General features: G+C 39.4%; 1 protein-coding gene across 9 annotated transcripts in view; it reads left to right on the top strand.

Annotated features, from left to right (window-relative positions):
• The window catches only part of Kiaa0825 (KIAA0825 ortholog), a 382237-nt gene that overhangs the window by 176302 nt on the left and 193391 nt on the right, over nucleotides 1–12544 (top strand). The window contains exon 20 of one of the 9 annotated variants that reach the window (XM_021255774.2): nucleotides 5960–12516. The exons of the other annotated variants lie outside the window; for them this stretch is intronic. Within the exon in view, the coding sequence (XP_021111433.2) occupies nucleotides 5960–6059 (100 nt within the window). The 3' untranslated portion in view covers nucleotides 6060–12516. Of the gene's footprint in view, nucleotides 1–5959; nucleotides 12517–12544 lie in introns of those variants that run through there. 9 annotated transcript variants of the gene reach the window in all.

Consider the following 12544-nt stretch of genomic DNA (forward strand, 5'->3'; position numbering starts at 1 on the left):
TCAGTTCTATACTTTTACCTCTAATACTCTAAGAGAATAAGTACAGTAATTGTACATTGATCTTTTGGAATAATAAAGGTACTTTTCACCGTTTCTTAACTATTCATTTCTTGCTTTCATTCTCACCCACTTTAAAATAAATCCAGAGTAGCGAATGAGATGGTGATTACATTTTCAGGAGAGTGAACCAAAAGGAACACTCTATTCCTTCATTCGTGGCGGATCTCCAGATTGCCATTTTGGTACTGTTTTCTTTGTCACTGGAACAAATTTATGCTGCACCTTTTCTCTTTAACTTATTTATTCCAGACTAATTCCCAAGAATTGTGGTGTTGAAAATAATCTCTGAATACAGTGGAGTGCTATGCTATTTTAACCATCTAAATATACTGCATATGAGTTTGGCTCCAAGTTGAGCAAACACAATTAAATATGATGGCAGGAACAGCAGAAGGGGTGGTGGTGGCAGATTTCTGGCTATCACTTTGGGGCCCTTCCAGGTGGACAATAACCATGCATCTGAGAGGAAACAGAGATTAGAAAACATGTTGGAAAAGAGCTGTTGATCTGTGGATTGTTTGCTTTTTAATAATAATTATTAAAGCACCTTTATCCTACATCAGATTATAGTGTGTGCCCTGTGGTGTGTAGAGAGTAGAAAATATTGTCTCTGGCCTCAAACTGCACATGCTGCACTCTCAAGTGACCATTTTCAGGCAGTGCTACCATTAGCACGATGTTTATAGTCCTTCTCTGCAGTAAATTCCTGGTGCAGCAGCAGACTGCCTGGTGATAGGAGGTGGGTTTACGAAAAAGGGGAAGCTGATTTTATGAGTACACACCTCTGAGCCACTACATACATTACTTATGCCACAACATTCAAATCTGGGGCTATTTCATGCTCCTTTTCTCTAGAGAACCCTTTTCTTCCCACCTGTTCTTCAGCAGAGGGCTGCCCCCTCCCACCCTGACATCTTGCAGCAGCATAGTTCTTGCATAAGGATTGCCTACTGTGCCATTAGTGTATATAAATTCAACACTCCAATCTTCTGAATTCTAGACCTAAGGATTTTGGTATGTGAACCAAACAAACTCGTAAAGATGTGTTGTTTCCTGATGGGAAACTTGTGTATATCTGGCATCCTTTATGTCATATAAAGACTTTTCACATAAATCTTTTCCTTTGAGCCTCACTACAGCCATGTAATGACACACAGGCACAAGCAAGGTTGCAAAACATTACATTGAACATCCAAGGTCACAGATACTAAATGGCAGCTGGTACTTAAAATGAAGACTTCTGACTCTGTATCTGGTACTTGATCTACTGTAACATACTCCTGGCATATTAGTCAGCTTTCTTGTTGCTGGACATAGTACTTGACATCCACAGCTTAAAGGAAGAGAGCTTTTTGGCTCAAGGTTTTTACAGGGCTCAGTTCATGGTTGGCTGGCTCCAAGGCAGAAACAGCAAGGTAGTAGGGCCTGGCTGAGGACAGCTGCTCATCTCACCGGCAGCCAGGATACAGAGAGTTAGAGGAAGAGCTGGGGTCAAAAATATACCCTTCTAAGAGACCCGCAGTGACCATCTCCAACCAGCTGCCACCTCCTAACAGCATATTCAGCTATGAACTCATCAATGCATGAATCCATGGGTGAGCATAGCACTGTCATGATCTAATCACCTTCCAAACATATGTGATTTGGGGGGGACATTTTAGATCTGAACCATAACACCTGGTCAGTGTTTTATTAGCTCTACTGTGTATATATTCATTATAATAATACTGATGATAGTGAAAATAACACAGAACATTTGCTACATGACTGGTATGATTTAAGTGCTATATATATATATACAGATTTAACTACAAATCCTACAGTAACCTTAAAAAGTAGTGCATATTATCATTGTTTTTCTAATAAGGAAACTGAGGCCCAGAGCTCTAATTGTGCTCAGATTCTGGCTCAAGTCCAAACTCTTAGTCAAATCTGTCTAGTGCTGCTTTATAGTTTGGCTTACTTCACTCATTCAACAAACATTTTGAACATCTACTGTGTTAAGGCCATTTATATAAAGTAACCATTTGTTAGGGCATTTTAAGTACAGTTGTATTTAAGGACGATATTGCTCTTTGTGTTAGTAGACAGAGCCTAAAGAAAGCTCTGAAATTTACCGCTATATCCACTCGTTTGGGAAGTTTCAGGTGTGTCTACCTTTTTGACCCATTTCTTTGTTCATACTTTGAAAAACTTCCATTTGGTACAAAACCACCACTCCCATCACCTTTTCTCCCATCCCTTTTCTTCTGCATGACTCACTGCTTCATAAGGTCTCTGGGACTTCATTGTTTTCTGTGGTGGTATGACAATGGGTAGCTGGTCAAATAAATACATTGAAGAACTCATGTTAAGACAGTGGTATTCCAGTTAAAATGAATAGTAGGTAATAGTACTAGGGTTTCTCTGGGGATTAATTTACATAAAGTACTTAGAACAGCTTAACAAAATGTGGGGACGTCCAGACTGACGGCGTCTCTGTTCCATGTTTTGGGGTCCCCCCCCCCCCCAACTAAATGAAGTTTTTTAATTCCCAGAAGTTATGGCTAAGGGCAAGGAGAGGAAGGCAAGAAAAGGAAGACAGGAAAAAGCCAGAGAGCACAGAGGTGGCAGAAAGGGGACAGACAGTAGACGACTGTTCTAGTAAGTCTCAGGAGGCTAGAGCTCAAGGCGAAAAAGAGTCCTGGAGAAGAGTCCGCGGCCCCGGGAAGCACCTGGTGTTCTTCTGGCTAACAGTTCTTGGGGAAGCCGCCGCCGCCACCACATTGAATAGTGATGGACATCGCAGAGTCCCAGGGCTGGGCACTTGGGAGGGGGCTCACTCATGTCACCAGGGGCCGAGTTTTATCATCATCACCGCACTGATGGGCTTTGTACTTTTTCACCTTTGCCATGTACTTGGCCCACGCACCACCTTTACTTGTTACTCATTCTCAGGCTTCTGCCTCTTGGCTACTATTCCCGTGTGGAGGCCTAGTTTGTTCCCGCCTCTGTGTTGGCCCAGGAAGCTGAGTGTGGCGCCCGGGTGGTCCTTCCTCTTCGGGTCCCCGGGGCCCCTGGCGGAGGCCTGCTGGTCCGGTAGCTGCGAGCCTGGGGGCGGCTCCTCTGGCCGCTGCCGCTGCTCCTCCTCCGTCTTCCCCTTGAACAGCTCCAGGAAGCTGCCATAGTTGGTGAACAAGTTCATGCCGCTGGACACCGGGCTCGAACCTGCGCCCAACACGTCCTCGTCCGATTTCAGTCAACCTGGGACTCCATACATGATGGTACACCTATGAAATTACGTTGTCTAGTGAGCATGTAGCCAACTTGGTTTGTGTAAGTACACTCTGTGATATATACCTGATGACAAAACAGCCTAAGGACACATTTCTCAGAGTGTGTCCCTGTCATCAAGTACCACATGACGGTACTTCAAAGGGCCCTTTAGTGCTACTTTACTGAATTTCTAATCCATTTTATTTATTTATTTATTTATTGCCATACCGGGGATAGAACTCAGGACCTTGCTCTTTCGAGGCAGGCTTGACACCACTGAGCTAAATCCCCAGCCCCAGAAAATTTTTTTTTTTTTGGTACCGGGGATCGAATTTGGGTCTTTGCGCTTGCACAGCCGGCAGCGAAACCACTGCGCTAAATCCCCAGTCCTCTAATCCATTTTAAATAATCACTTCTGTTATTTCCTTTCTTCCAGCGCTTATGTCCCTCTCAGCAGATGACTTCCCCACCTCTTTTTCTAAGAAAATTAAAATTATCTAATATGAATCTCTCAAACTTCAGTTTTGTTTCTGTCATCACCAATCCTTTGGAGAAAGAGGGGTTCTTCTTCTAGTTAAAACTTGAGAGATAATTTGGCCATTTAGATTGTGTAGGTTCTGAGGTTGAAGTTTGGGCTTTAGCCAGAAGACTTGAGGGAATCATCAAAGCCTTGAAGGAAATGAAATGCGAGGAACAGAGAGCTGTTTTTAGGATTTAGTAACTCCTGGGGTGGAGGGACTGTTAAAAACTGGCAAAAGCCTGGGGAAGAGAGTATATATCATGTGAATTTTAAGGAAGTTAGAGGCTCAGAAAAATCTACTTTTAATTTGCATAAGAGTGGGTATGATACTTCCTCTTTGAAGATGGTGTGGACTGGATATTCTTTTTTTTTTTTTTTTTTGGTACCAGGGATCGAACTCGGTACCTTGCGGTTGCGAGGCAGTCGCCAGAACCACTCAGCTAAATCCCCGGCCCTAGACTGGATATTCTTAAGGTAGAGAGGTGCTGTGTTTATTTGTTCTTCAAAGTTGAGTGTGGTAGTCATATCCTCCAAGAAGCAGATGCCAAGATGGTAATAGAGGTGTGAGAAGTTTTGAGGGGGAGAAATGCACAATATGAACAGAAAGGAGAAGCAAGAGTAGCCAGGGAAGACTTTCAGAACAAGGTCTGAATACCTGTGAAAGAAGAAGGCAATAGAGGACTGCATAGGAAGAGTCTCAGAGAGTAGAGTAGTTCTAAGAAAGTTTCGACAAGGCCAAGGGGGACTCGTTGAGTTACAGCCACTCATCAGAGACTCCCATGTCCTGCAGGAATGGACCAGCAGTACCTCCATGATACCCAGATGCTGGCTGAGAGCAGCTTAAGAGAGACATAGTCTGAGCACACATGCCATGGTGGATAAGAGGAAGGGCAGCTGGGGAGGAGACCTAGGTGGTGGTTTTCTGTGCCTGCTAAGGTGGGGACCAAAAGAGTGATTCCTTATATGTATTCCTTATATATGAGTGCTTTTTATATAAGTTAGGAGGGAAGCAATTTCAATAAAGGTCTCCATAACTTTAGTGAGAAAACAGACATCCTAAATAAATACGCGTTAAATGCTATTGACAGAAATGCAGAATTGGCAACATTTTGATGAGAAGAAGGCATAATAATTTTCTCAAAAGCACCCATTGGAGAAATTTTTGCTTGTCAAATTGAACCAAAATTCACTTTGTAATGACTTTCCTTCTACCTAATTATGCATTCACATGCTGGCACTTTGGGGTTCTTGCAGTAGATCAAAAGCTATTTTAAAACTTGCTTGTATAGAACACATTCTTTTTTTCAATGACTATTCTTTAAGTCTTTCCCCTGTCAAATGCTGTTCAGACCCCAAAGCCACTGTGATATTTTTCTGCAAAAAGTTTTAGGATAGGTTCTACTAGGAGTAGCTGTCATAGGCCTATTGGTTCAGTTTGACAGAAGACAAAAATTATACTGACTGCTTTAAGGCTTATTGGTCATCATTGAATATCTCTGTTTATGTTGATATACCTACATGAGATGAGAAGATAATCTCTTTGAAGATATTTATACAATTAAATATTGTAACAAAAAATCTGAGCAACAACAAATAATGTTCTCTCTTTTTTTTTTTTTGCGGTACCCGGGATCAAATTCAGGACCTTGTGCTTTTGAGGCAGGCACAGTGCCACTGAACTAAATCCCCGGCCCAGTGTTCCCTTTTTTATTTATAAAATAGTATTAATATTTGTAAATCACCATAGTACTTAATACATATGCATATATTACATATATTATTTCAAATGGTACAAGATGTTGAGATGTGAAATATAAAAGCGCCCCAACACAAGCTCCACTCCCACTGTAACAGTTTAGAAACATTTCTATTTTTACTTTATTTTATTTTATTTTTGGTTTGTAAATCTGAGGGATAGATACAACATTATTTTAAAAAATTTATTGGCTTAAAATTATATTATGGACTCCTTGCGATGAAAAAAAATACAGAATGTAATTCACATTACCTGTGCCTTCCCCCTTGTCTTCAAGTTCTGCTAATAGAAGTGTTAATTTTATTTCTTTTATTGGCCACTATATTATCCTATATTATGACCATGGCCATGTAATATGTCTCTTTCAGAGACAGGACCATGCAACATTTCCTGACCAGGACTGTAGTTCCCCTCCACCAAGAGATTAAGTGGAGTCTACCAGTGAGAAGGTTGGCACAGCTTAAGTAGATGGACTGGCTATTTGGAAGTCAATGGCTTCCTGACACCTACAATGACGAGCTCCCTGTGAACGGCTTCTTCTCCTCAGCGCCCTTGACTGTCATCCCTCAATTCTGCTCTTCCAAGGCCAGTCTATAGCCATCACCCATCCCCTTTCCAGTCTTTCGGGTCTCAAAAGTCATTTGTTTTCCTGAGTCTGCAGGCATCTATAAGCCAAGCGACCCATAGAAATCCTCGGCGTGTGTCACCTTGTCTCACTCACTAACAATTTTTTTGACTGTGAGCGCTATTAGGAAAAGACCTCAGAATGGGCTTTTGGGTTCATGCTTTTCGGCTCCAGCCTGAATTTTTTGTGTTGGAATGATTTTCTTTTCCTTATAGAACTTCTGAGTTAAGGAAAGGATCCTCAAGAAACAAGCCTTATTAGTTAATTTATTAAAAACTTTATTACACTATTAAAACTCACACACATGCTCATTTGAAGTTGAACAATACAGACATTGTATAAAATAAGTTACTAAAATAAATAAATAATGAACAAATAAAAGTTACTAATGTCATGCTCTGCCTCATCATCTATCTTATAATCTCTCTTACCAGAGATAAAAATCTGTTGTTTTTCAAAATTTTCATTTAAACCTTAACATATACTTTGAGCATTGTTATGTTTCTAATGAGTTTTAGACAGAAGAAAATCTGGATAAATTAAGTGATTTTAAAAAATAGAATATTCAGTTTTCTGTACTGTGAGTTTTCTAGAGCTACAAAGAGGAAAGAGGTTTAGCCATTGATCTGAAAGTTTGGAGATCTCTTTTTGTCAAATAATTGATTATTACAGGTTAATGAATTAACCTATCAACAGTGAGAGGCCTAAGGTACAAAACTTTAGCCTGCACTGGACAGATTTAGACAGAAGTCAGTTATCTGATTCAGTTGCTGTTTACATGTCTCTTGTCCAGAAGACTCTTTTCTTCAGCATTATGACCTTGTCATATTTGTTCATCTGTCTCAGCCCAAAGCCAGATGAATGTCCATTTCAGCAGTCAGAGCTGTAAAACGGCTTGAACATAGTTAGGAATCACTGGAAATAGATAACTTTATAAAAGAACAATCCAGACTTTTGTTTTTTTATTATACAGAGAATGTATTTACTATCAGATGAAAGAAGAGTATGACACACTTCAGAAAATAGGCTATGTTGACACTAAGAATACTTCCATTATTCAGTTCAACAAGACTTTGAGTAAATAGATGTGTGACTATTCGTTCCTCCATCCATCAAACATTCACTGGGCACAGCAGATAAAGAGATAAACCAGACACAACCCCTGCTGTCAGTGAGCTCGGGATCTAGTAGAGGAAATAAACAAAAAGCTGTAGATATAGCTATAATAGAGATTCATGCAAGCAACCACAGAACCACAGTGGAAGATCAGAGAAAGAAAGCTAACTCACACGAGTGCAGGAGGGTAGTATTTGACACATCAGCCAGGTAACCCAAGTTAGAAGTAGTGTGGATGGGGCATTCGACATAGGTAGTAACACAGCCTGACAAAGAGAGTACTATGGTTTTGTCCCTAGCCTATGACACTATTGGGAATGGGGAGGTGGAGCCTTAACAAAACAAGTTAGGTCAGTGGGGCAATGCACTTGGAGGAGTCTTGGGACCTCAGCCTGTTCCTCTCTTTTTTCCACTTGGGCTGCCATGGAGCACCTTTGCTCCACCGTGCACTGGCTGCTGTGATATTCTGCTTTGCCACAGGCCAGAATAACAGGGTCAGCTGACCATGGCCTGAACCTCTGAAAACGTGAGCCAAAACAAAGCTTTTCCTTTGTGAATCGATTATCTCAGGTATTTTTCCACAGTGACAGAAAGCTCAGTAATACAGGTATTAGCTGTATTGAGGGTATTTGGGCTAGAGTGTTGGTTTTTTTTACTGCGTTATCACATTTAATCAGTTCAATTTGCAACCTAGGCACTGTGAATGAACGTCAGGTTGCTTCAGAGGAAGTCAGATACTGCCCTGAGTGAAGGGATGTGGGGAGGGGAGAAGGGGCACCTGTCCTAAATAGGCCCATAACTGGAGAATAGTAAAAGACTTACAAATTCTTTCTTTCCAATCCTTGGCCTCATCCGACCCTGAAGGTCCTGAAGCATGTGTAAGCAATTGCAATGTCTGTGGAATTCATAGATCAAATGGCCTTGTTGCCTGTCACTAAAATTCTACTTACCTTATTTTTATGTGGCTTTGATGGGATGTGCCTTCATGAGGACACTCTTGGTATGTGATTGATGGCTCTTCAGAGAAGATATGCTAGTTTATTAGTGGCCTTGGTCAAGTATGAGAAGTGTACCTGATTTGTCTTGCTCGCAGTCACTCCACGTTCTTGTAGCCTGTTCTGTAGTCACACAGTCAGTTCTGTGGAGCTCAGGTTTGTCGCTGGATGGTGTTGGTTACTTGGAATCAGTTGGAAAGCCTTAGAGAGGGAATAATCCTTCAAATTCAGTGTGCTTATGTTTGATGCTCTGAATTGGCTGGTCTGAGATGGCTTCCAGCTAAATCTATAGACCTCTAGGGATTTCTGAAGTGAAATTGTCTCTTAATTAATTGTTCATTTTTAAGATCTTTTAGCCCATATTCTACCAAGGATTTTAGGACTGAAATTGGATTTCAGGACTGAAATTGGATTTCAGTGAAAGTACATACATATAGATGGTTCTTCATAACAACTCTGAGAATGTCGATTATATGTGTGATTTTAATGCATTCGTTGGAAATAATGTTATTTTTCGCAAAGTAAAAGCATCCATAATTTCGCTACAAGGAAGAATATTTGCTTCCTCTCACACACTTTATTTAATAATTTTACTTCTTTAAAAGCAAAACAGCATACAATTTGAAATGAAATTTCCCCAAAGTGTTCAGTTTGCTAATATGTTTTTCATTTTCTTCATTATGCTATGGTGGAATGTTGCCATACTTTGAAATGTGCAATTTATCTCCCAGGAAGCAGCAGATGGTGTGACTAAGCTGTCTTTTGGTACAGGATTTATCACACAGGATGTTACCAAGGACTGCATGGGATGGGAGCCCTGCCCTCAAAGAGCATCAACTCTCTTCCTTATTGCATCATTACCACTTTATCTAAATACTGTTCTTTCCAAATAGGAGAAAAGCCTTGCAAAAATGAAAAGCTTTTGGCATCTTCTGAAAGCCTCTTTTTTTTTTTTTTACGGTTCTTGTAAGACAATACTTTATTTGGAAACCATTTGAATTGTGTGTTTCTCAGCCTTTCATTACTGCAACAAATTAGCTGGCAACCAACCTAGAAAGAGGAGATTTTATTTTGGCACATGGTTTTGGACTCCACTGCTTTGGGGCCTGTGGCAGTACATCATGTAGAAGCATGTGGTATAGGAAGTCCATTCGTGTAATGGCGAGGAGCAAAAGAGAAGAAAGAAGCGATCAGAGTCCTACATTCCTGTTGAAGGTTCAGCCCCAGTGACCTAACACCTCCCATTCCGCCCCACTCCCTAAGGCTCCACCATCTCCCAATAGCACCAATTACATTTATATTTGTAAATGTTCTGTTGCTGACAGACATACTGACCTCTGGGGCAGTATATAATTTTGTTGGGATTTCTACCTAGGTCCATGACCTGATCTGCAGCTTTGAAAGGCTGGTGGTTTTATTTCATATAGTAATATTAACTCATACTTAGCAAACTCACACATGATGGTTGCAAAACCAGAATTCTACTTGACTATTTTACAGTGAAAAATACCAGCTCAAGCAGGTCAAGCCCTTCTCTCCCTCTAGTCAAATTGACACCAAAAGATAGGTTAGTATAGAAAGTACGGTTGGTTAGTAGGAGTAGACCATCCCTCTGTGGGCTGAGCCTTGCAGAGGACTTGATTCACATGTTGCCCTTGTGTTGAACTATTCTAACAGTTTCTGATCCTCTGGATATTTTAGTCCCTTGCTAACCACTCTATTATATCATCTCTTGAAATATTATCTCTTCAATTCCCAAATAGGAAATGGTTTTATCTTGAATAAAATTCAAGGAGGATCATGATTTTTCTGTGGTACTGTGATCAATTAGCAGTGCCTCCCACAGGAGAAGAGAATAGTGCCTTATCTGACACACAGTGCCCTGGTTTAAATCTCGCCTTTAGTAAATGGAATCAGATAAGCACTCTGATTAATATTTAAGAAGAACACTTTGTACCCTGGGAAATTCTTGGTGATCATGCTTTTAAAGTGAGAAGAAATCTTAATTTTCTCATTGTATTATTTAGAAAACATTTGTCTTGAGGGACTTATTGAAGTCAGAGCAAGTAGATAGCTGAGCAGTGGATCCAGCCCAGAGTTTTTGACTTGCGGTTCAACTTCTAAACCATAACAATAGATCTAAGAATCCCTAAGACTGTTCATTTGATTTTCAAACTTAATTTGAGACAACACTTTTCACATGTAGAATTCAGTTTTTATTTTAGATCAGCAAAATAAATATGACAATGGTACTTAACCAATGGTACATTAGAATAATTTGGAAAGAGTGTTTTGTTTTTTTTTAAAGGAAAACCTATGCCCAGGCCTCCCACTGCCCAGTTAAATCAGAATCTCTGATAGTGCAACAATCGTTATCACTTAAAATTTTTCTCATGAGATTCAAATTTGCAGCCAGCATTAAATTATAACTATTTGAAATTTTGTTGAAATGATCACTTTGCTAATGCATAAGTAACCATGGTTGACATTGTTCAGTTAATTTTTTGAAGGGATGAGTATTTTTATGTGCCAAAAATCAATCCTTCCAAATCTTTCCAATAATAGAATTACAAATCAAGGTGAATAGATTACTACATTTTTTTAATCAAAATTCTTAGTACAGACATCACATAGGAGATGTTTATGATAGTAATGATAATTTTTAGATTATGCCAAAATAAAAGAGAATATTTATTTTAGTAACTTTGGTAGACTGTATAGACAATAGTGAACTTGCTAGTCAGTCAATTTCTGATAAGTAGAAACATGGTAGTAGGAATGTGAATAACTTCATCAGAATATCATGCAAGTATTCTTCCAACTTAGGAAGAATAACGTTGGCATAACATGAACAGTGATACAAAAGATTTGTTAATATCATGGATCAGAAAATTAAAGATTGCTAGTTTCCATACTAGAATGGAAACTCAGTGATTTGCTACTCATTTGTTGACAGTATTTAGAATGTTATGATTCCCTCTACCACTTAACTATGCCTAGACTTCATGTTACACACAGTATGTAGCTTGTAGAATGGAATACTAGTCCAAAATCTAGAATAAAGAAAAAATAACACATACCTTTAATTGGTGTAAGTAGTATTGATATTTAAGACATTAATAGCACTTCAGAAATGATGCTATAATTTAGGACCCTGAAAAGAAAGAGGTTTCTCTCTTCTGTATTTCCTCAATTTCCAACCACTTTGCCTGACACTAGGGTGCCTTTTAGCTTTAGACCTCTGGTTGTCCTGGCTTTCAGTTCTCTTTGTTTCCTCTCACCTGTTCCTCTAGTTCACACATTAAGAGGATCAGGAAGAAATAAACTCTTGTTTTAAAAGGCTTTTCAGTTTCCAGAGCAAGACTGGGGAAAATTTGTGTGCCGTTGATGCCTGGTGCTCAAGGGAAAGTTCTCAGAAAGCCAGCCCTGCTCCAAATGGACCCATCAAAAGACAGTGACTTTCAAAGAGGCTAAAAAACTCACCAATCACATTAATCATTTGTAAATAATGAAAGCTAAATGGCTATCTCATCATGAACTACAGTGTTCCTAGTTCTTCTGAAAATAGACATTGTTTATAGCCAAGGAGCTGGCTTTGTAGAAGTCCTCCTATAGCACAGAGAGCTGAGAATCACCACTCTAAAGGTTGACACTATGAAATATTTCATTGAGGAATTTTACTTTTTGGATTGGCAGGTTATGACAAAACTACATTCATGTTAGTTGAATACATCTTTTGTCTAGTTTTATATGCTTCTTGACTTGTCTAGAACATGACATATTGAGGTTTTCATTAGCCTTAACCAGGTGTGATTTTCATATGGAAGATACCCTGGCAGGACTGCCATTTAAGGAGAATAAACCAGTGAAGCTCAGAAAGGCCACAGCCCTTCTTCAGATGGTAGCAATGAGCTGAAAGACTCATTAATCAAACACAGAGTCACAGATGTGATGGCTTGCCTACAAACTGCCAACAGACTGTGAAAGTCACATTCGACAGGCTAAATTGTCAAACTAGACCCATCCATAAACATTTTAACAACGATATCCCAACTCTTTTGTTTCTAAGATGTGATTTTGAAATGTTTAATTTCCTCCAAATCTTCTGTGAAATGTTGTTTATTTCGTTCCAACATTAAAATTCAAATTCCTTGAAAAAAAATCAAATTTGGCCTTAATTTCTTCTATAAAATTATTTATGATTTTACATCTTTTCT

The sequence above is a fragment of the Heterocephalus glaber genome, unplaced genomic scaffold, assembly GCF_053883595.1.
Source record: "Heterocephalus glaber isolate CG9 unplaced genomic scaffold, H.glaber_assembly_v1.0 deba00001465, whole genome shotgun sequence".
Lineage (NCBI taxonomy): Eukaryota > Metazoa > Chordata > Mammalia > Rodentia > Bathyergidae > Heterocephalus > Heterocephalus glaber.